The following is a 25,197-nucleotide window of genomic DNA, read 5'->3' as shown; positions in this document are numbered from 1 at the left end:
ACAGAAGCTGTGACAGAAGCTGCAGTTAGTGACCGCTGAGACAGGTGGCGCTGTGATTACAGCGCCACGGTCTCAGTGATGACACAGAGCAGGCGAAGAACGTCTATTCTTCGTCTGCTCTATGGTGATCTCCATCGTCGCCGCTGCTCGGTTTTAATACGAGTGATCTCGTTAGATCACTCGTATTGAACGAGCAGCGGCTCCTACTACTCGCCCGGCGCCCGAAACTGCATGTCTCGGGCGTCGGGATTCGCTCCATAAGACGCAGGCACTTTTTCCCCCCTCCTTTTGGGGGGGGAAAAAGTGCGTCTTATGGAGCGAAAAATACGGTAGTTATTACGCTAGTTATTATTAAAACCAGTAGCAACTGAATGCAGAGGCAACTATTTATGATAATAAAGAGTAGATGCATAGTCCTATACAACCGGCCCTTTGAGGGTAACCATACTGCTGATGCCGCCCCCGATGAATTTGAGTTTGCCACCCCTGCTCTAGAGGGTTACTATACTTGTCTGCTGGGATTATCATACTACTCAAAATACCTGTGTATCAGTGACCTTAGTTTTTCATTTGACTATCCGTATCCTAGTTGTCATTTATAGAGACTGCCAGCTACGAAGCAATAGCCATACCTCTCTTCCTCTTTTTGTTACAAGGCTATGATGCAAGCATCTCAAACTCCCCGATAAAGATTGGGAGCGACGCCTGAGATTCACGCCTGAGAAGCCTTCTCTTCATACCTACCTCGCTCTATACCTTCCGCAGCTGAGATCCAATCAGTCACTCGCAACAACAGGCGTGACACCAGACCCCCGTATCAATCATCTTCTCACTGATGCGTTTCGCCGACCTTTCAGGTTTAATGGTAGAGGCAACCTCAGTACTTATCATATTATTAGGAGGGTTCATGGCTATAAACACGGTATCAGGTCAGACACGGGCTGCATTTTCATAAAAAGGGAGGAGCCGACTGTCCTCGGTCTTACCTGCGGTATCATTGAAATAGTCCGGATGTCCGACGCACTCCGCAAGTCTGTTTTCAACCATCTTTATAATAGCGCATTCCTCCGGAACACAAAGTGTCTGCAGGAAAAAGAGAGAATATATGTGAGAAACAGCGAGAGGAGGAGGAGCCGGAAACACACACTGCGAGCTGATCAATGAACATATATGCATCATATCATCTGTATATCTCTGGCATAGTCTGTAGCGCTGTATAGATAACCTTGTGCCATTCCCATCACTCTCTGTACAGAGGATCTTCCCCCGCCATACCAGGAACATACCCCAGTATTTATACCTCCCACCGTGCCAGAAACTTACCCCAGTATTTATATCCACACAGGTAACGGTGGGGGTATAAATGCTGAAGTATTTTCTGGGTACGGTAGGGTATGGGGGGTATAAATACTGGGGTATGTTCCTGGTATGGTGGGGGTATGAATGCAGAACAAGTCCAGTTGAATGTCACCGTCTATGCCATGACCTGGATACATGAGAACCTTCACAGGGTGTAGTCCGGAGTGGAGCTCTTTGTACACAGCGGGGGTTGCAGCTCGCCTCTCTCTCGGCGATGAGCATCACATATTTTATTAATAAGAGTTCAGCAAAGTGCAGAGGTGACAACTGTGATCAGGGCCCAAAGGGACATCCGGCACCATTTTAGAACCCAGCTCAGAATAGAAACACGTCCATCACTATCTCTGTCCATCTGCAAGGAGTTTGCATGTTCTCCCCGAGCTTGTGCTGGGTTTCCTCCCGCACTCCAAAGACACGCTGGAAGGTTCATTGACTCCGGTCTAAATTGGCCCTCGTATGTAAGCATGTGTGATAGGGACCTTAGATTGTAAGCTCCTGGAGGGCAGGGACTGATGTGAATGTGCAACTGTGTAAATCGCTGCGTAAAATTGTTTGCTCTATATAAAATTGTCAACTCCTCCCATACTCGCCTCCAGGACTTCTCTAGAGTCTCTCCCATCCTCTGGAACTCTTTACCCCAAACTGTCTGTCTATCTCCCACTCTGACTGCCTTTAGGCGATCCCTTAAGACTCATCTCTTCAGGGAAGCCTATCCCACCTCAACCTAACTGCTCAAACATCACGTTCTCAAACAATTCATCCCCACACAGCCACCTCCTCATGTATCACTGGCCCCTCCCTTTTAAATTGTAAGCCCTCAGGGGCAGGGCCCTCCTTACCATCTTGTCTTGAATTGTATTGTGATTGTAATGTCTTCCTTATATAGTAAAGCGCTGCGCAAACTGTTGGCGCTGTATAAATCCTCTATAATAATAAATAAATGAATACATTTTGATGGTTCACATTCAGGTCTAGCCTATATGGATCTATAGTTGGGCCACAGCTAGGACCATCCTAATGCACCAGCCTGAGATACTATATAGGACAGATGGACCGGGCCTGGCTCTCCCAGAGAACAGCCTGAGATCCCATATAGGACAGGTGGACCGGGCCTGGCTCTCCCGGAGAACAGCCTGAGATACCATATAGGACAGGTGGACCGGGCCTGGCTCTCCCGGAGAACAGCCTGAGATACCATATAGGACAGGTGGACCGGGCCTGGCTCTCCCGGAGAAATCTTTCCTTGACAAGACAACAGGAAGCAGGTTACAATGGATGGATGCGAGCAGATAAATTATTCACTGTTCTCACAATATTGGATGCCAAGAGGAATCTCAACACAGCCGGCAAGATACCGCTAATCCTGTCACCGCAACACGGGAAGAAAAGAGAAAGGCGTAGAGAAGGTAATTGAAACCTGAAAAGGTGACACATCAAAAAGGTGCCGTCAAATGGCCACGAGAGAGTTTTCCTCCTTCTTGTTTTACCTCCGGCGTTAATGATTTGGACAAAAGAATACAACATGGCAAAGCCCAATTTTCAGGAGAGATCCTTCCACTCTCCGAGTCATCTTCTATTGTACACGGGTGTCACCTTCACTTTACAAAGTGAAGTTATACACTGAGTGGGCAGATTATTATGACCACCTGACGTTTGTAGGCACATTAGCTATAATTTGGCGCTGAAGTTGCTAGAGGGCCAGACCATTATAAATAGGGAAGCAGGTTGGTTACCATTACAGTAGAAGGTGTTTGTTTCTGAAGATTCGGGGAAACAACGCGATTTAACAGCCTTTGAACGTGGGATGATTGTTGGCGCTCGGAGCCATGGAGCGAGTATCAGCAAAACAGCAGAATTCGTTACATGTTCAACAGCAGCTGTTGTTAAAGTGTTTAAAGAGTGGACTGTCAGCCGAAAATCTGGGTCTGAACGTGCGAATTGTGGCCGTCAGCGACTAGTCAATGTTAGGGCAGAACGGGGGAGGGGCAAGACTGGTACAAGACAACAGAAGGGCAACAGTGCCGTGTCAGATTCCTCGCATCACCAACGAAGTACTGATGGGGGGGTCATAATAATCTGGCCACTCAGTGTATTTTTCAGGATGACCGTCTTTACTCTGTAGACACACGTTATATTTCAACAAGAGCGACATCCGGCCTTCCCTTCAGCCTTTGCCAGTTTTACCGGCTCCTCTCCTGGACTGAAAGTGCTTCCTCCGATCTCACTGCACACTGGGAGCTTCTCACAATGTGTTGGAGTAAGCCAGGGGTGCCCATTAGGTCAATCGCAAAGCGAACACTGGTAGATCGCAATACACTCACTGACCTGAGCGCACTGAGCAGCTGAAAGTGCCAGACGCTGCAGACGAGAAGGTGTGGGGCACCTCTCCCCGTATGCAGCGTCAGCCACACGAGCACTGAGGAAGGAGAGGAAGGCGCACGTGAGAGAAGAGCTGGGAAGCAGCTGCAGTGCAGGTAAGGAAAGGCAGTCAGGAGAGAGAGAGAAGAGAGAGCCGAGAGAGAGAGAGAAGAGGCAGCAGAGAGACAAAAAAGACAGCAGAGAGAGGAGACCGCAAAGAGAGAAGAGACTGCAGAGAGAGAGAGGAGACAGCAGAGAGAGAGAGGAGACCGCAGTGAGCGAGAAGAGACAGCAGAGAGAGAGAGGAGACCGCAGAGAGTGAGAAGAGACAGCAGAGAGAGAGAGAGACAGGGGAGAGAGAGGAAACCGCAAAGAGAGAGAGGAGACCGCAGAGAGTGAGAAGAGACAGCAGAGAGAGAGAGAGAGACAGGGGAGAGAGAGGAGACCGCAGAGCGAGAAGAGACAGCAGAGAGCGAGAAGAGACAGCAGAGAGAGAGAGAGGAGACCACAGTGAGCGAGAAGAGACATCAGTGAGAGACAGGGGAGAGAGAGGAGACAGCAGAGAGCGAGAAGAGACAGCAGAGAGCGAGAAGAGAGAGAGAGAGACAGCAGAGAGAGGAGACCGCAGAGAGAGGAGACCGCAGAGAGAGAGGAGACCGCAGAGAGAGAAGAGACCGCAAAGAGCGAGAAGAGACAGCAGAGAGAGAGAAGAGACAGCAGAGAGAGAGAAGAGACAGCAGAGAGAGAGAAGAGACAGCAGAGAGAGAGAGAGGAGACCGCAGAGAACGAGAAGAGACAGCAGAGAGAGAGACAGGGGAGAGAGAGAGAGGAGACAGCCAAGAGCGTCGGCCGGTTCACACCACAAAGTCTGCGCTCCAGAGCGTCGGCCTCTAGAACGCACTGGAACGCAAGCTAGCCGGCTCCCTGCGTTTAGGGGCGGGAGGGGGCGTGGCGGTGCATTGAAGGCAATGGCACCGCAGCCACGCCCCACGCCTGCAGTGCGATCGTCGAGGCCGAACACTCTGGAACACAGACTTTGTGATGTGAACTGGCCCACAGAAAGACAGCAGAGAGAGAGGGAAATGGGGAGAGAGCGAGGAGAGAGCACGAAAGAGAGAGGCAGTAGTCCCAGTAACGATTTTAATGTGCTTTTTTTCTAAATAAAGGTGTATTTCCGTTGGTAGACCTTATTGAGCTCGTCATTTGAAAAGTAGATCTCCAGACGAAAAATTGTGGGCGCCCCTGGAGTAAGCAATTTCAGTGCAGGAGAGGATCCTGTACAACTGTGCAAGACTATGGGGAGGGCAGAGTTCAGCTTTAAAGTCCAAGGAAAGCTATAAGTCCATCTGAGACTTCCATGTGGTCACAAGCTGCCGAACGATTCCACTGCATACTAAAAACAGCGTTGTCACCCTATTACAGGAAATGGGGAAAAAAATAACATTTCTTCTACCAAGATCAACATGTAATAAATGATGTTACATGGGGGACTCAGAAATACAATAACTACTGTTGTCATGCTACAGAGAGACCGCCTCATATCTTTTATATCATGATTCTGCCCATAGTTACGCTTTAACCTTCAGTAAATTAGGCTCCTATTAGCTGTAGCCATGAACGCACTTCAAAAACAGACGTTTTATCATCAGCAAATACAGTCGGGCTCGATCTTCAAGCTTTAAAACACTGCGTGCTCTAAGGGTGACTTATAAATACCTCGGGATAATCTCTGTCTCTAATTTGTTTGCACACAAAGCAATTAGTTTGGCCGAGTATAAACACAGAGTACATGCCGTCTTCCCTTGTCCGCATTTTCATACAATATAAAGAATGTTTCTTACGGCTAGTTCAATAACGATAAGTGGACAAGCCGGGACCTGCCTGATCCCTGCGTATCTGTCAATATAAACAGTTTGCGTGCAGAGAGGTATTGGGTTACTGGGAAATGGACGTCGAGGTGAAATGGTGGTGCTTGGCATGACACAGCAGGACAGAGAAGCTGTTCTCTTTTTGATTTTCAAGTCAACGTGGAGCCTATCGAGTGTGATAGAACTGTAAAATTGGAGTGGATGGCTAGCAAAACACTTCCCCCTGCTAGCTGAGATCAAACTTTGAGCTCTGCTTTGTTCTGAATAAAGTAGGGAAGGGTCATTACCTATCTTGGGTTTGGATTGCTGAGGGATGGAGCTAGAAAATGCTGGATCAAAAAGTAGGTTTACCTACTTTTGGATCCATATTGAGGATACCGTATTTATATTGCCATTACATATTGAGGATCCATATTTTAGGATACCGTATTGAAGCGCTATGGTGGACGTCTCAAGGGAATTAGCGTGGGCACTACTGGATCCAGCATCTCAGAGTTCTCTTTACTCTAGCAGATGCTGGATCCAATGGAACATTGATCTCATATTTAAGTGCTAAAAGTATACAAGTGCTATGGTTGATGGCTTATGGGCATAAGCATGGGCACCATTGGATCCAGCATCTCAGAGTTCTCTTCACCCTAGCAGATGCTGGATCCAATGCAACAATGATCTCATAGTCCAGTGCTATGGTTGAAGTGTACAAGTGCTATGGTTGACGGCTTAGGGGCATGAAGAGAACTCTGGCAGATGCTGAATCCAATGGAAGATTGATCTCAAAGTCATGTAATAAATGGTACAAGAGTGTACAAGTGCTAAGGTTGATGGCTTATGGGCATTATCATGGGCACCACTGGATCCAGCATCTCAGAGTTCTCTTCACTCTAGCAGATGCTGGATCCGATGGAACATTGATCTCCTATTTAAGTGCTAAAAGTATACAAGCGCTATGGTTGACGTCTCAAGGGGATTAGCATGGGCACCATTGGATCCAGCATCTCAGAGTTCTCTTCACTTTAGCAGATGCTGGATCCAATGGAACATTGATCTCATAGTCAAGTGCTAAAAGTGTACAAGTGCTATGGTTGACGGCTTAGAGGCATGAAGAGGACTCTGGGAGATGCTGAATCCAATGGAGGATTCATCTAAAAGTCATGTAATAAATGGTGTACAAGTGCTATGGTTGATGGCTTATAGGCATTAGCAGGGTCACCACTGGGTCCAGCATCTCCTAGAGTTCTCTTCACTCTAGGAGATGCTGAATTCAATGGAAGATTGCACCCATAGTGAAGTGATAAACTGTATTGAAGTGTACACGAGCAATGGTTGATGACTCATGGGCATTAGCATGGGCACCACTGCATCCAGCAACTACTAGAGTTCTCTTCACTCTGGAAGATGCCGGATCCAATGGAAGATTCATCTCATAGTCAAGTGCTAAACCATATTGAAGTGTACAAGAGCCGTCAGTGTTTTTGAGGGCCCGTTCACACCAGCACAGTGCGTAAATCGAACAGCCCTGTGCGATAAACACGCTGTACCACTCAATCACACCTACTACACGCTCTGGTGTGGGATGTACATTGCCATTTATTTGAATGCCACCCCAAATGCACCTCCCGCCCATAGCTTAACTGCCCGCACCAGAACGCGCTTGGGTCGCAACTTAATGACCACGGACAAATGTGGGTCCTGAGGTTACACAGGTTGAGAACCACTGCCTTAAACCACTTACCCATTGACATCTGGCTTTGCAAAGTGTCCTGTCTGCAGGAAAGGAAGTGAAGGGGAATCTCTCCAATGGGACACATTCAAAAAAGTATTCCTGATGGGTTTTAAAGGAGAAGTATGAGGGGAGTGCTTTTCACTCACCTCATAGTTCTAGCCGACCTGTGACAATGAGACTGTCACAGGTCGGCTCAGTAGATCGGGAGGTGAGCGAACACATACCGGTGTTCGCTCACCTCTCGATCCTGTCACGGCTCTCTGCCGTGACAGGGGAAGGGCTGTATTGCCCCCTCCCCGCTCCAATCCGCCAGCGCTGACTGGCGGAACGGACGGGGGCGGGTACAGCTGGCTCTGCCTCTAGATAGGCAGAGCCAGCTGTCACGCAGCTGGGCAGATCCTGGCACAATTGTCGGGATCCGCTTCAGCTGCGGCGTCTCAGTATACCGCGAGCTACAGCTCGCGGTATACTGAGCCTAGGGTGATGGGAGGACGCTAGTTTGTGTCCTCCCGTTACCCTAAGGAGAACTATGGGGAAAAGCCTTAACTCCATAGTTCTCCTTTAACTAGGGATGCACTGATACTTTTCAGATACCAGTGCCGATACTTGGAATTTTCACGAGAACTCCCAGGGTTGCAGCGGTTGCAGCTGGGACCGGGCTCTGACGCTCCACCGCTGTCCTGAAATCATTAGTTTGTATTGTTTTAGAAAAACTGTCACATGACAACAAAAATGTATCAGTACTTGTATCCGTGAGGACTTGGACCAGTATCAGGACTTGTACTCGCAAAACTGGTATCTGTGCATCCCTTTATATATATTTATAAAAACAAAATCATACATATAAAAACAGAGATGTACAAATCCCGGGAGCTCCGTGTGATCCTTACAAATGACAGCGGCCTCCTAACTCTTGAATTTTTCTCTGGTCTAGTCTTGGAGCTGGAAAAGTACTTGTACCGAGTATGGTACTTGGTATCGGTGCATCCCTAGTTTTAACCATTCCATCCTGTGTCCAATATGATTTTGGCTATACATAATATTTAACTTTAAATCCATTCATACCTAAAAAAAGTTTTATTTCCGATACTCCAAGTACCAAACCTATGAACCACACCGGACATACTATTAAAATATTAGGAAACATGCAAGTTTCATCATTTTTATAACTGCAACAAGGCAAACAAACAGAGAAAAGTCCGTCCTGGCACAGCATTTTGCAGTGAACTCCGCCAGGGATCAAACGGAAGGCAAATATTTGCCGTGTTTGGAAAAAAAATTATATTATTGACTTTTCTTGAAATCGATACAAGAGTTTTGGCGATATCTGCTTGTCAAACAAAAACACAGGAAGGCAATTACACGAAATTAATTTCCTCAGATACCTAGTTAGACCAAAAAAAAACGAGAAGATAGCACTGCAGCCAAAATAGTCTTTGATCCTGGAAGTTTTGCGGGAAGTCAGTTAGGACAACAAAGTCCTGATGGCCAACTGTCCCCGATTCTCAGGAGCTGTCCCGGGTTTTGGCAAGGTGTCCTCAGCCATTTCCTTGAGCTCAACGGTACAATGTGTCTCCAGTTTTAATAGCTGTTAATCTGACTTGCTCATTTAGCTGGTATACACTGAGTGGCCGGACTATTATGACCACCTGCCGTTTGTAGGCAAATTAGCTATAATTTGGCGCTGAAGTTGCTAGAGGGCCAGACCATTATAAATAGGGAAGCGGGTTGGTTACCACGACAGTAGAAGTGATATTTCTGAAGATACGGGGAAACAACGCGATCTAACAGCCTTTGAACGTGGGATGATTGTTGGCGCTCAGAGCCATGGAGCGAGTATCAGCAAAACAGCAGAATTCGTTAAATGTTCAAGAGCAGCTGTTGTTAAAGTGTTTAAAGACCGGACTGAGCCGAAAATCTGGGTCTGAACATGCGAATTGTGGCCGTCAGCGACTAGTCAATGTTAGGGCAGAACGGAGAGTGGCAAGACTGGTACAAGACAACAGAAGGGCAACAGTGCAGTGTCAGATTCCTCGCATCACCTTTCATCATCTCGTGGAGTCACGAGGCGACCCAACGAAGTACTGATGGGGTGGTCATAATAATCTGGCCACTCAGTGTACAGGAGATGAAGGGAATTTGAATGTTCAAAAAAAAATGTCGCCTTGATGACACTTGTCCTGTACCAGCCGTACAATGGAGAGCTTGACGTCTGGTCTCAAACAAAGCACAGCAGTTTGGGTGTCCAGCTGTTCAACGCTCACCCTTGCCAACAGACCAACCAGCACCAATGAGTAGCATTGTTGATTGAAGTAATTGAGAAGGGATGGCGAGTCCTGGGTGGGTGGTCCTTGATGATGCCGGGAGCAGTGTCACACTCTGAACCAATGACTGCAGGGTGTCATGGTGATGCCAGGCCTATGATACAATGCACTTAAAGTATGTCCTCAGTCTTTGGGGGTTGAATGGCACTGGGTGTCATTCAACACTGAAGACTGAGGACATCTAGTGGCGGAAAGGCATGACTGCAGGGGACAGTGCTGGACAGGAGGTCAGTATTGTAAGCTGAGCTGATTTTTTATTTTTATTTTAAGTTATGCTGGGGGACTTTAAAAACAAAAATTAGCCTGAAGTTGGGCTTTAGGGAACACTGACTGGACTTGCTAGTGTTAGCAGCACTGTCGTATTTGCTGGATAGCAGTGGACATTCAGTTTATACTTTTTGGCTGAGGCTGCAGAGAGATAGCTGGAAATTATACAATTTTCCAGTGGTTATGTTGCCCCTCGCTGTAAAATACTAACCGCAGTCTCAGGCCATTTGGCAATATTGCGTAACGCCCGTTATCTACTCATAGCTTCTGCAGAATTTTAAAGATTGTTATTTCAGCCCGTTTGTCATTTTTCTCCCTCACTGACATGGAGGTCACTGCAGACTGACAGCAGCAACCAGCTGCCTTGGCAGCGACCGTTCGGAGCCGCTGGCCTCTTCCTTTGCGTTGGCGTGTAACTGGCAGTCATTTGCTACCATCTAAATGCGTTCATGTCGATGCCACCCACAGCCTCAATTCAGTCAATGAGAATGCAGTCTCAATGCCATGTTTCCATACAGGCTCATTGTTTTGCATGATTTCAATGATAATTCAATGTAATGGCATATGTGAAAGCAAAGCCACCCTGAAATAACCTGACACTCATAGCTGGAGAAGTTTTATATTCAACAACAATGAATTAAGCTTTAAAGAGAACCAGTCCCTAAAGAAAAAGGGAACTTTTTCAAAAATAGGGAACCCATGACATTGGAAGTTGCAATTGGAAGTTGCAATTTCCAAAATGGAAGCCCTCAATGAAATCAATGGGAATCCAAACCAGGCTCCAAAAAAGGTGTGCATTACAGAGCAGAAAATGATGCAAAATTGTGCAGAATGGTTGGGGAAGCTCCTGGAAGCCTGATGAGATAATGAGGACAGAAAACAGCCTGAGCCACTTTCATTACCAGGGATAAGAAGATGGAGGGGAGGGAACCTGGTGGCCCAAGCAGAGGAGTAACTACAACATTCGGCACCACTGGCACACGCAGCTCCTGGCAACCAGTGACCTCACTGGTTGCCAGGAGCTGGGTGGGACGCCAGTCAGAGCGTCCCAGGTTGCTAAGAGCTGGGCTGGGAGATGTATTAAGGACCATACACATCTCCACGCCTGGCTCTTAGCAACCTGGGATGCTCTGGCTGGCGTCCCACCAGCAAACACACCTCCCTGCCAGCTCTGGTTGCTAAGAGTTAGACAGGGAGATGTGCATGGCCCTTAGACATCTCCCCCACAGGCTCTTAGCACCCTGGGACACTATGGCCGGCGTCCCGCTCAGCTCCTGGCAAACAGTGACGTCACTGGTTGCCAGGAGCTGGGTGGAACACCAGCCAGAGCATCTCTGGTTGCTAAAAGCCAAGTGGGGTGGATGTGTATGGGAAAGAAAAAAAGTCAGTTGTGTCCATGAGTCGGGGGGAACTTTTGCTGACCCATGGAGCGGTGCCCCCCTCCTTTCAAGTGGCAGCTAGGGTATGTGCCATACCCGAGATTTGCCACTGTGCCCAAGCAACAACAAAAGAGACTTTGGTTCCTTTCTCCCAGAAGCCTATTAGAAAACGAGTGACATCACTGGTTGCCAGGAGCTGGGTGGAACACCAGCCAGAGCATCCCTGGTGGCTAAGAGCCAGGTGAGGGGGATGTGTATGGGAGAGAAAAAAAAGTCAGCTGTGTCCATGGGTTTGGGAACTTTTGCTGACCCATGGAGCGCTGACCCGCCTCCTTTGAAGTGGCACCCAAGGCATGTGCCATACCCTAGATTTTCCACTGTGCCCAAGCAACAACAAAACAGACTTTGGTTCCTTTCTCCCAGAAGCCTATTATTAATCTGAACTACCAAATACTAAACTGTAATTCGGATTAGCCGTCTAAATTCACAGAATTTGATGTCATACAAAATTCAAGATCAACTCTACCAGTCGCTAATCTCTAGAGTACACAGTTCCTAGTGCTCATATTGTCCTGACACATCCCTCTGTCCAAAAAGAAAGGCCGTATGAGGAAGAACTTGGAAGAGTCGGCACATGCTGGTTCTATGTCTGTTCCAGCTGTCTTTCTTTTTGGAACCAAATCTCTTTTTCTCATTCCACCTCCCCTGTCCCTTTCTGCGGCCTGTTTTATAGACCTGTATACATGCACCATTTAACCATCAAAGGTGTTGTATTGCATTGACCTTTTCATCCAACCTTTTAAATGATTAACTTTTGTTATTTTTATATACTGGGATAAAGGAAACAAGGTTGGGGGGCGGAAGCAAGTTTGGCAAGTGAAAAAAATGAAAGAATGAATATGGTCACCAACGCTTAAAGGTCCGGAGTCTATTGGTACCATATATCCTTAGAAAAACAACAGACCTGAATCTATGGCTGCCACAGACTGTTGATAACTAAGGATGGGCTCGGGGGTGTCCGCAGCTCCACGTGCCGAGCCTGCCAGGAAGCTGACAGCGCTAATCACAGGCACTGAGACATTTCCCGAACTCTGCCGCTGCGGATCGGGAAAATGTCTCAGTACCTGTGATTGGCGCTGCACGCTGTCAGCTTCCTGGCGGGCTCGGCACGTGGAGCTGCGAACACGCCCGAGCCCATCCTTATTGATAACGTGAAACAAGAACATCAAATAATGTCAAACTGAAACAAAAATGTGGAAAAAAGAAAAATCGGAGCCGTATCCGGATCTTTATTCCCCCATCTATATTAAAATGTTAATCTTCAGATTGTAGATGGGTAGGAGAGAAAAGGGAGACTTTCTACTACCAGTATTAACAGAAACTGATAGAAAGTATAAAACATTCAGCTTATGTAAATTTGTTTTATATTTAACAATTTTATTTATTTAAATCTGCATGGAGTTACGCCTTAGAAGAAGAAGTACCTTTCCTTCTATTTATTGATGGGGACGTCTCAGAATGACATTTTAGAATTGCAAAATTCTAACTTTCAATGTACCCACACATGCCTTTTGTTATTGAAGGTAAATAATTCACATACTTAAAAATAAATCTATTGTTTGCATAGTAATAAAATTGTCAGCCTCCGGGAGTGGATTCTCTTCCCCCTCTGTATCTCTGTATCTCTCTCTCTCTCTCTCTATTTGGGTGATGATCCTGCATTTCGGTGAAGGGCAGCCCGTGTTACCTGTGAACCAGAGTGAATATCCAGTGAAGAATAGTTCCTATTTCATCCGTTTGTGGGAATAGAACTCTTTATCCGCATATTCCTCTAAAGATATCTTCTAGTTGAACTGTTAGCAATGTTATGATAGGCCCTACATATGGGTACCACACCTATTGAAATGACTTGAAAATGGAAAAAAAATGGGGCTTTACCATTACCCATGTGGCCACAATACATATATTTGAGTAAAATTTAGCATTTTATTCATGCATTTTAAAAGGTATATATATATGGCCAGTTTATTATGACCACCTGACGTTTGTAGGCAAATTAGCTATAATTTGGCGCTGAAGTTGCTAGAGGGCCAGACCATTATAAATAGGGAAGCGGGTTGGTTACCATGACAGTAGAAGTGATTTGTTTCTGAAGATACGCGGAAACAACGCGATTTAACAGCATTTGAACGCGGGATGATTGTTGGCGCTCGGAGCCATGGAGCGAGTATCAGCAAAACAGCAGAATTCGTTAAATGTTCAACAGCAGCTGTTGTTAAAGTGTTTAAAGACCGGACTGTCAGCCGCAAATCTGGGTCTGAACGTGCAAATTGTGGCCGTCAGCGACTAGTCAATGTTAGGGCAGAACGGGGGAGGGGCAAGACTGGTACAAGACAACAGAAGGGCAACAGTGCCGTGTCAGATTCCTCACATCACCTTTAAACATCTCGTGGAGTCACGAGGCGGCCCAATGAAGTACTGATGGGGGGGGGTCATAATAATCTGGCCACTCAGTGTGTATATATATATAATGTGTGTGTATTGCTTCCTGAAGAAGAGAGGTCCACACTCAAAAGATTGTCTTTTTTATATTTTGTTAGTCCGAAAAGAAAGGTATCATTGCACACTGCAATACTCAGTTTTAGTTTTTTTTGACATCTTGTCTACTGGACTAATACGGCTTACCAATTTATATTACACACACACACACACACACACACACACACACACACACACATACAGGTGAAACTCGAATAATTAGAATATCGTGCAAAGTTCATTTATTTCACTAATGCAACTTAAAAGGTGAAACTAATATATGAGAGAGACTCATTACATGCAAAGCAAGATAATTCAAGCCGTGGTTTGTCATCATTGTGATGATTATGGCTTACAGCTCATGAAACCCCAAGAACCCCAAATCCACAACCTCAAAAAAGTAGATTATTACATGCAATCAATAAAAGAAGGATTGTACATAGAACAATATTGGACCTCTGAAAAGTACAAGCATGCATATGTACTCAGTACTTGGTTTGGGCCCCTTTTGCAGCACTTACTGCCATTACTTTTGCACGATATTCTAATTATTCGAGTTTCACCTGTACAAACACATGCATACATACAAATTTTAAAAACAGTGCAGTCTCCATGAAACGAGTAGATGCATCTCCTATAGACCCACCGACCTACATACAATTTTCATATCACATAAACATCTTAACTTTCCTATCATGAGTATGACAAGTCCATCATTGGTAAGCTGAGTTGGTTGCCTAACAGGTTATGTCGTGGTGGATTAGACACTCAATGCGTTTTGCCTTGATGGCTTCCTCAGGTGTGAGGGAAAAAAAACACATGAGCACGAAGAAGGGAATCTATCAGAGTAGTGGACATCACCCCATGGGGGTAGGGGACCACAGGAGGGAGCAAACCGAGGATAGCAACAACCCAGGGCCCTGCTTAGATATCTGAGTGTGATGGTCCCAGCATACATGTCCCCCTCAAACTGTGTCTGACATAAAAATACCAGCATGTAAGGACATATATTTTCTGGTTTCTCAGATGTTCCCATGATGCAAGCTGTTCTTGATAACAGCAGATTCACATATCCCTTCTCTTATCCTCTCCTCTTTTACCCTACGGAGTTGGTTTGAGGCAGTGGTGTCACATTCTATTTACCGTACATATATTCATTATTAAAAAAACTGTAATTAACTTGCCACAACTCCTGGGCATCCCAATGGTCTTAAAAAGCCTCAACCCAACCAGCAATGTGAACACAAATTACTGTTGCTGATTATATATATATATAAAATTATGAGTGGCCAGTTTATTATGACCACGTGACGTTTGTAGGCTAATTAGCTATAATTTGGCGCTGAAGTTGCTAGAGGGCCAGACCATTATAAATAGGGAAGCGGGTTGTTTACCACGACAGTGGAAGTGATTTGTTTCTGAAGATACGGGGAAACAACGCGATGTAACAGCCTTTGAACGTGGGGTGATTGTTGGCGCTCGGAGCCATGGAGCGAGTATCAGCAAAACAGCAGAATTCATTAAATGTTCAAGAGCAGCTGCTGTTAAAGTGTTTAAAGACCGGACTGTCAGCCGAAAATCTGGGTCTGAACGTGAGAATTGTGGTCGTCAGCGACTAGTCAATGTTAGGGCAGAACGGGGGAGGGGCAAGACTGGTACAAGACAACAGAAGGGCAACAGTGCCGTGTCAGATTCCTCGCATCACCTTTCATCATCTCGTGAAGTCACGAGGCGGCCCAACGAAGTACTGATGGGGTGGTCATAATAATCTGGCCACTCATTGTATATAAATAAAAAAAATTGTGATAAGGGCATACCACATACGTCCTGTGTACTTTGATGAAGCTGTTTTTTGGACGTGAGTAGTACGCCCAGTGTCCACAGCTGGTCTTAGTTCTGGTGACTTTTACTAGGCATGTTTGGAAGTAAGGATTGTTTACTAAACAAGTGGGGTGCGCACCACCAACAAATGGACCACAGATGCAAGGGGCCACATGTCAGGTGAGTATATAGGAGTCGGGAATTGCAATACTTTGAGTTTTCTCAGGTTGCTGATATCACACCCAAGATGGCGGCACCCAGCCATAGTCTTAGGGCTTTTGGGTCTCTACACGAGGGTGGCTTTTACAGGTAAATATGCAGTAGATATGTTCAATGTACATATAATCCCATGGGAAGATTGATGTTGAAATGAAGAATCTGGCGACAGGGTCTCTCTAAAGAAGTAGCCAAATGCTTTTTCAATGTAACATTTTTAAAATGCCCTCTACATACTTCATAAAATGTATTTAATCACTGCGGTTGACAGTGGCACGTCTGCCCACCCAGGGTGACTATCTCTATATAAATATTTCAATGTATTTCTGTTCCATCTTCTTAGTAATTGTGAGTCATAGCTAAACATTGTGTGTTGTACTGGGTCCCCATGTCCGCTCTATACGTGCCGGAGGAGAGGACCGGTCCTCCTGGCATGCAAGGGTGTTGTTTTGTCTGAACGGTGACCGATAACAAAAATGCTGAAATTGATGTTTCAACACTTTTTCTTCTGAAGGATCACTTACCACATCCTCAGCATTTCGCAATTACTCCAATTGCTTTCTCCATAATTTAGGGCCCATCCCGTACCTTTTCATTTGTTTTGATGTGCAATGTGTCAAAGAAGAACTGTGGCCTTCTATTTAAACAAGAGCTGCATCTGCACTTACAGTTTTCTTTTAGTCTGCCTCCAAATTCCTACAAATATCCGTTGATCTAGCTCAGATGTTCCCATAATACAAGTTGTTCTTGCCAGTGAAGTCCCCCTAATGCAGCTTTCTGGGATGGGGTGGCAATGATGCTGCACTGCTCCTGAATTCAGAGCAGAGTTGTCATCCTCCATGTACGCTGTGCCTGCTTGCACCACAGTGGGAGGAGAAGGTATTACTGAAAACCCTCCCGCTGTCAGCTGCAGTGCCGGGAAAGGGGAGAGTGTGAGACACAAATGGAGGAGGATTCGGCTCAGTCACCAAAGACAAATAAAGTGTTGGCATTAGGGGCTTGTGCATTACATAGTAACAGGATTTGGAATTTATTTAGACTGCCACACAAGAACCTCTAGATGTCCTTTACTTCAGCTCATACACTCTGAATGGGCCCTTAAATAATGCACCCAAGGCCGTCTCCACCTTTTTCGCCGCCAGAGGCGGCCAAGAGAAAGGATCCAAGCTGTTGGCCGGGGCAGAGCAATTGGTGCTGTTAGTCGCCTGTGCTGCAGCCCGAGGCCGCCTCATTATGGTGGACACTCCGAATGCACCTTCTCTAATTTTGGCAAGGCAGCATAACAAAGATTTAGAAGCCGTTTAATTGAAGTATCTCAAGCAGACAATGTGGTGCTCTGGGATTAAGGCTTAAAGGAGAACTATCAGATGAGTGTTTTTTACTCACCTCATAGTTCTAGCCGACCTGTGACAAGGAGACTGTCACAGGTCGGCTCAGTAGATCGGGAAGTGAGCGAACAGATACCGGCGTTCCCTCACCTCTCGATCCCGTCACGGCGCTCTGCCATGACAGGGGAGGGGCTGGATTCCCCCCTCCGATCCGCCAGCGCTGACTGGCGGAACGGACGGGGGAGGGGGCGGGTACAGCTGGCTCTGCCTCTAGATAGGCAGAACCAGCTGTCAGTCACGTAGCTGGATGGATCCAGACATCGATGTCGGGATCCGCTCCAGCTGCGGCGTCTCAGTATACAGGGAGCTGTAGCTCGCGGTATACTGAGCTTAGGGTAACGGGAGGACGCTAGTTTGTGTCCTCCCGTTACCCTAAGGAGAACTATGGGGAAAAGCCCTGACCCCATAGTTCTCCTTTAAGGCTGGGTTCACACTTGGGCGTATTATAGGTGCGTTTTTTCAGCTCGTTTTCAGCTCGTTTTTTCGTTCAGTGAAACGCGCGTTCCACGCTCGTTTTTATACCTCCCTGGTGGTATGATTTTTTTTTCCCTTTATTTTCTCTATCTTTTTTATAAACTTTCAAACTTCCCGCCAGTTCCTCCCCCTTGCGACGCGGACGCTCGCAAGGGACGGAACCCGGAAGATGGCAGCGGCCGGAGGACACAGCGGGGATCACGGACAAGGTAAGACCTACGCTGTATTCCCGAGTGTGTCTCGGGGTTACCGCTTTGTTAACCCCGAGCCACTCTCAGGAATCACAATGGATACGCGCTGAAATACGCCCAGGTGGGAACCATGCCCATAGGAATTTATAGGATTTCACTTGCTGAGCGTTTTTCAGCGCTTCGATCAGCGCTGAAAAACGCCCAGGTGTGAACCCAGCCTTATAGAACATATGCCATTGCTGTTCAGGGTTCTTTAGAGATACAAGGAGAGGGTAACATTTCAGAGGCAGAGGGTAACATTTCTCTGTGTGTGCAGCTGACCCTATATTCCCTTTTATTATTCTGCTATCACGCTGGTACAAGGAGTGCAAAAAGCTTCCTTTATGGCCACCACGGCAACCACTATAAGAACATAACATCCTCCAATCTGACTTTACCGGATGTACAATTAGGGCAATGATCACATTCTCTGTGTAGATGTTACAATGTATCTCTCCTGGCATCAGTCACCTCACCATGCTGCCATTATTGGTCAAAGGTTCAGAGGAAGGAATTGTCACATCTAAGGAAAATAAAAAAAATTGACTGGAGTTCAGCTTTCAGTTTTAATAATGTTCCTCAAATAAGATCATTCGGGGAGAAGTTTCCTTATTTACTGAAACTATTTACAAACTTGAGGTTTGTTGTTAGCAATTACATTGCTGTTCAGTCAAGATGACAAAGTTGATAAGTTGCAGTGTTTATGTGTTTATCATCCGTGTTCAAGAATCTTCCGAGCTGAGTTATCTAAGCTGTGCACACCAGGGGTGCTGGACAGGAGAGGGACACACATTGTATCCTGAAAGAGAGAGAGCGAGAGAAGGAGAGAGAGAGAGCGCAAGAGAAAAGAAGAGGAGAGTGAGCGCGAGAGACAAGGCGAGAGAAGGAGAGAGAGAGAGCGCAAGAGAAAAGAAGAGGAGAGTGAGCGCGAGAGACAAGGCGAGAGAAGGAGAGAGAGAGAGCGCAAGAGAAAAGAAGAGGAGAGTGAGCGCGAGAGACAAGGCGAGAGAAGGAGAGAGAGAGATAGAGAAGAGGAGAGAGAGAGAGATAGAGAAGAGGAGAGAGAGAGAGAGAGAGAAGGGGAGAGAGAGAGCGCGCGAGAAGAAGAGGAGAGAGAGAGCGCGTGAGAGAAGGGGAGAGAGAGAGCGCGAGAGAAGAGAACGCGAGAGAAGAGGAGAGCGAGAGCGCGAGAGAAGAGGAGAGAGAGCGAGAGAGCGAGAGAAGAGGAGAGAGAGAGAGAAAAGAGAGAGCGATGGAAGAGGAGAGAGAGAGCGATGGAAGAGGAGAGAGAGAGCAATGGAAGAGGAGAGAGAGAGCAATGGAAGAGGAGAGAGAGCAGAGGAGAGAGAGAGAGAGCGAGAGAGAAGAGGAGAGAAGAGGAGAGAGAGAGCGAGAGAAGAGGAGAGAGAGCGCGCGATAAAAGAGGAGAGAGAGAAGAGGAGAGAGAGAAGAGGAGAGAGAGCAGAGGAGAGAGAGAGAGAGCGAGAGAGAAGAGGAGAGAAGAGGAGAGAGAGAGCGAGAGAAGAGGAGAGAGAGCGCGCGATAAAAGAGGAGAGAGAGAAGAGGAGAGAGAGAAGAGGAGAGAGAGCAGAGGAGAGAGAGCAGAGGAGAGAGAGCAGAGGAGAGAGAGAGCGAGAGAAGAGGCGAGAGAGAGCGAGAGAAGAGGAGAGAGAGAGAGCGAGAGAAGAGGAGAGAGAGCGCGAGAGAGGAGGATAGAGAAAGAGAGAGTGCGAGGGAGAGGAGAGAGAGAGAGAGAGAGAGAGAGAGAAAGAGGAGTTCTTGTCTCCACCCTCTCCTGTAATAAAGACCGCTCACTGCTGCCGCCTATCCTTGTGCAGGGTGACTAGTCTTGTCTCCACCCCCTCCTGTAGTTATCTGCAGGCAGCTTGGACTGGGAACCACCAGCTGGGCCTGTGATGGGCACCTCTACAGGGCGCGCAAAAGGGAGCTGTGCAAGCAATGCATATGGATGGAGCTCCGTCACAGCACAGCAGCCAGCACTGGTCCCCAGGCTGAGGATCAACTCCAGTTCTCGTAAGGTATGGAGACTGGGTGGATCTTTTGAATTGCACCCCAAACGCACCTCCCACCCCCAGTTCAATCGCTCGCACTGGAACGCACAATTGTAGAACGCTTCAAAAAGCGCAGCAAAACACTCTGCGCTGCATGTGCAGAAACGTATGCAGATCTGGTCCGGATTTGGTGTGAACAAGCCCGAACACTAAAACACACTGTCCCTCTCTCTCTATATATATATTTATATACACTCACTGGCCACTTCATTAGGTACACCTTGCTAATACCGGGTTTGACCCCCTTTTGTCTTCAGAACTGCTTTAATTCTTCCTGGCATTAATTCAACAAGGTGCTGGAAACATTCCTCAGAAACTTTGGATCATACTGACATGATAGCATCACACAGTTGCTGCAGATTTGTCGGCTGCACATCCATGATACGAAGCTTCACCAGCCTGAACCGGTGATACAAGGCAGGATGGATCTATGCTTTCATGTTGTTTACGCCAAACTCTGACCCGACCATCTGAATGCCGCAGCTGAAATCAAGACTCATCAGACGAGGCAACGGTTATCCAATCTTCGATTGTCCAATTTTGGTGAGCCTGTGCCAATTGTAGCCTCAGTTTCCTGTTCTTAGCTGGCAGGAGTGGCACACGGTGTGGTCTTCTATGGCTGCAGCAGATCTGATTCAAGGTTTGACGTGTTGTGCGTTCAGAGATGTTCTTCTGCACACCTCGGATGTAATGAGAGGTCATTTAGGTTACTGTTGCCTTTCTATCAGATTGAACCAGTCTGCCCATTCTCCTCTGACCTCTGACCTCAACAAGGTATTCTTGCCCAGAGAACTGACACTCACTGGATATTTTCTCTTTTTCGGACCATTCTCTGTAAACCCGAGAAATGGTTGTGTGTGAAAATCCCAACAGATCAGCAGTTGCTGAAATACTCAGACCAGCCCGTCTGGCACCAACAACCACATTGACACGTTCACAGTCACTTAAATCCCCTTTCTTCTCCATTCTTATGCTCGGTTTGAACTTCAGCAGATCATCTTGACCGTGTCTGCATGCCGAAATGTATTGAGTTACTGCCATGTGATTGGCTGATTAGATATTTGTGTTAACTAGCAGTTCAAGAGGTGTACCTAATAAAGTGGCCAGTGAGTGGATCGATAGATACGATAGAATGAAAAGATACCATAGAATGAAAAGATAGATAGATAGATAGATAGATAGATAGATAGTCACCAACAACCACATTGACACGTTCACAGTCACTTAAATCCCCTTTCTTCTCCATTCTTATGCTCGGTTTGAACTTCAGCAGATCATCTTGACCGTGTCTGCATGCCGAAATGTATTGAGTTACTGCCATGTGATTGGCTGATTAGATATTTGTGTTAACTAGCAGTTCAAGAGGTGTACCTAATAAAGTGGCCAGTGAGTGGATCGATAGATACGATAGAATGAAAAGATACCATAGAATGAAAAGATAGATAGATAGATAGATAGATAGATAGATAGATAGATAGATAGATAGATAGATAGATAGATAGATAGGTCAAAATGTCTCTGGTCCGTAGGGAATGTTTCGGGGTGAAAGCTGAACTGAATAAACAAACTTTTGCTCATATATCCATACACAATAAAATAAATAGTATTTTCAAGTTGGGAGGCTCAATAAATAAATAAATAAACAAGCAATAAAAACAATATGACTTATTTTTAGAATAAACATTTTGTTCTGTTGGAGTACAAGAGCCGGATAAAAAACATTTCAGTCAATGATTTCTCCAATCGCATCGTCCCCGACAATCATATCCTCCGCCGGCTTTCTGGGCTATTAGCCGTTCCAATGTAGAACACAAGAGCCTGCATAGTGATGGCAAAGTGATACGCGTCGTGACCACCTGAAGCTTTTTTGCCATGTATCTCCTCTTAGGTAATCTTAGGCTTATCGGGAAACACTTTGTATATAAAAATGTACGTCCGGTCAAAATAAAAATGTCAACAAAAAAAGGAAGAAGAAGATATTCAGTATATATTTGCAATGCCGGCAGATTCCCCCGTGTTGTTCCCTTTATAAATTAAAGTGACACTAAGCTCAGGAGTTAAACCTTAAAAATGCATTCAAATACCTTAAAAGGAGAACTATTGGGTTAGGTCTTTTCCCCATAGTTCTCCTTATGGTAACGGGAGGATACAAACTAGCGTCCTCCCGTCACCCTAAGCTCAGTATACCGCGAGCTGTAGCTCGCGGTATACTGAGACGCCGCAGCTGAAGCGTACAATTATGTCGGGATCCGCCCAGCTGCGTGAGTGACAGCTGGCTCTACATATCTAGAGGCAGAGCTAGCTGTACCGACCCCTCCCCCGTCCGTTCCGCCAGTCTGCGCTGGAGGATCGGAGCGGGGAGGGGGGAATCCAGTCCCTCCCCTGTCACGGCAGAGAGCCGTGATAGGATCGAGAGGTGAGCGAACGCCGGTATGTGTTCGCTCACCTCCCGATCTACTGAGCCGACCTGTGACAGTCTCATTGTCACAGATCGGCTAGAACTATGAGGTGAGTGAAAATCACTCACCCCATAGTTCTCTTTTAAGGCCCCTTTCACAGGGGCGGTCCGATAGGGTCACCGCTCCAAGCTCACTCCCGATATGGACTACAATCTCACTTTTAGTTTACCAATTTGTATTGAGATTGTAGTCCATCCCGGGAGCGAGCTTGGAGCGTTGACTTTACAACACACACAGGGACCATGGGGAACAGACGTAGCCCCCCTCCAGAAGGAAGGACAGTGTCAGAGATGATTGGAGGATCTACAGCCGAGTGATACACAAATAAGATACATTGTTGTGAATAGTGAAAAGATAAGTTCACCTTTTGCAAAAAATAATTTAATATTTGCATTCAAACCTGGAAAGCATGGCAATTGTGATCACTCGATCAGGGCTGCAGATACGGCATCCAGCCGTCCTCGCTCTAGGTAGAGCTGCCCATATCCCCGCATCTACCTAGAGCGAGGATGGCTGCTGGACGCTGTATGAGGTGATTTAATCCAGTTTGAAGTCCAGCTGTCCTCGCTCCACGCTCTATTCCCGCATCTACCTAGAGCGAGGATGGCTGGACGCTGTATGAGGCGATTGAATCCAGTTTGGAGTCCAGCCGTCCCGCCCATCTCTTCTAATTGAAACTCTGTACCGTGCTGAAGTCTGAGCTTTGCAGCCCTGATTGAGTGATCACAATTGCAATGCTTTCAAGTAGGGATGCACCGATACCGATACTAGTATCGCTGCCGATGCCGAGTATTTGGGCGAGTACTCGTACTCTCCCAAATGCTCCGATGCCTAGCCCATCACAGCCCACATAGTGACGAGAAGCATGGGGATGGCTTCCCTGCTAATCGAGAAGCCGGGTGGCGAGAATTTAAATGTTACCCAGTTTCCCAACTAATCAGGAAGCCAGGTGGCGAGTCATTACACGCCACCTGGCTTCCTGAATGGGACTTACGTTACTTGGTATCGGCGAGTACCGGAAAAAAAAATATCGGTACTCGTACTTAATACCAAAATACCGGTATTGGTGCATCCCTATCTTCCGGTCTTGAATACAAATATTAAACAAATGCATACTATTTTATTAATTATATATTAAATTATGCATTTCTTACATTTTTTGCAATAGGTGAACTTATCCTTTAAGGGACTTGAATGTCATTTTTTTAGATGTAGTTTCCTGAGTTTACTGTCCCTTTAAATCGAGCACGGATTGACTCGCTGCCCCCTCCAGTGCAGGTTGGGTGAAGGGTTGCCCTGATGCAAATGACAAACGTTGGAGTTCTGGAATTCTGATCGGTTTCTGATGTTGGTTACTGTTGCATAACTCAATAAACCGCCAAGAAACAGGAAGTCCCGACTCGTCAAACGAATCATAAAAGAAGCTCTTAGGTTTATGGAGCGCGCTTGTTTGCTCTGAGGATGTAGCATTACCTTGATTTTATTTACTGTTCCTTTACTGCGCTCGTCGCTTCTCTCAGTTCTCTAATCCAGGATCCACTCAGGTTACCGCAAACATTGATGTCACTGTCTGACCGCACAGCCCGGGCCCGTGGTCTAAACTGCTGAAGACAGATAAAGCAGCGGGATCAAGTCCCGAAACCCCCTGCGGCACAATGCGGAACGGTTTCATCTCTGCCACGAATTCGTACGTCTGCCTGCCAATGGCACGCTTCACACTTGGTAAAATGAAGCTTTTGAGAAAAACAGAGCAGCCGTGTTCCCGACTCTCACCGAGTGCACCGCGGACTGAGCGTGCTGTGCCTAATAGTTTAAAGCCCAAAGAATCAGCCAAACCCATTACATGTGCATCAAAAAGTTCAGCAGCCACAGCCTGAGTAGAAGAGCCTGTCTCCTGCCAGCATGCTGCAGAGAAGGGCCCTTGCTCTCTGTATGGAAGCAGAGGTCTTCCTGCAGAGTTCCAACACACCTCCTGATAGGTCAGACTCACAGCTCTGCAATCAGCAAGACTCATGCTCTCTGCTGATTGGAGAGCTCTAGCTTTGACTCAACATGGGATATGTCTGAGCTATTTCTGTCTATCCGGTCCTGAGATGTATACAACTCTGCCACACAGCACAGCCCTATCTGGCAGTTACATGTCTCTACCTCCTACAAGTTGTGACTGGACAGTGTAAGGAGAAGCAGAAGACGCATCTCTGACACTTACATGTATTCTCCAACTCCCCCTGCTTGTGACTGGACAATGATTGGAGAGGTGTTGTCAAGAAGCCCGTCGAAGCACTATGGGTGGTGTGCCGCAGGCATCTGCGCATGCGCATACTCAGGGTGTGACCCATAGAGCTAGCCTTGGGTGTGCGTCTCTGCGTGGATGTGCGCGAGGAGGCGCGCATGCACACAGGTACGCGCGCGCATCACAGATTCTGCCGCCAGACGGGCTATTTAAACTGTGCCTCCTGGATGTTTCAGTGCTGGATGATAGTCAGCTTTTGCAGCTAGTATCCAGCTTGTTGTTTCCACGTGTTATTGACCCGGCTATCCTGATTCCCCTGGCTGCAGGGAGATGAACGAGAAGTGAACGCCGGTATGTGTTCGCTCAATTCCCGATCTATTGAGCCGACGTGTGACAGTTTCATTGTCACACATGGGTTCGAACTATGAGGATGACTGATTTCTCACTCACCTCATAGTTCTCCTTTAATGCATTCTCTGCATTAGGGT

At 46.7% G+C, this 25,197-nt stretch overlaps 1 protein-coding gene across 1 annotated transcript in view; it reads right to left on the bottom strand.

Annotated features, from left to right (window-relative positions):
- Positions 1–25,197, bottom strand: part of LOC108797477 (vasoactive intestinal polypeptide receptor-like) — a 166,796-nt gene that overhangs the window by 126,599 nt on the left and 15,000 nt on the right. Inside the window, exons 2-3 of the mRNA XM_018569074.1 lie at positions 3,685–3,775; positions 987–1,083 (exon numbers count right to left, since the gene is read on the bottom strand). Of these exons, the coding sequence (XP_018424576.1) occupies positions 987–1,083; positions 3,685–3,775 (188 nt within the window). The remainder of the gene's footprint in view (positions 1–986; positions 1,084–3,684; positions 3,776–25,197) is intronic.

The sequence above is a fragment of the Nanorana parkeri genome, unplaced genomic scaffold (genome assembly GCF_000935625.1).
Source record: "Nanorana parkeri isolate BGI_ZX_2015 unplaced genomic scaffold, ASM93562v1 scaffold1283, whole genome shotgun sequence".
NCBI classification, from domain to species: Eukaryota; Metazoa; Chordata; class Amphibia; order Anura; family Dicroglossidae; genus Nanorana; species Nanorana parkeri.
This window is presented reverse-complemented; position numbering and strand designations above follow the sequence as displayed.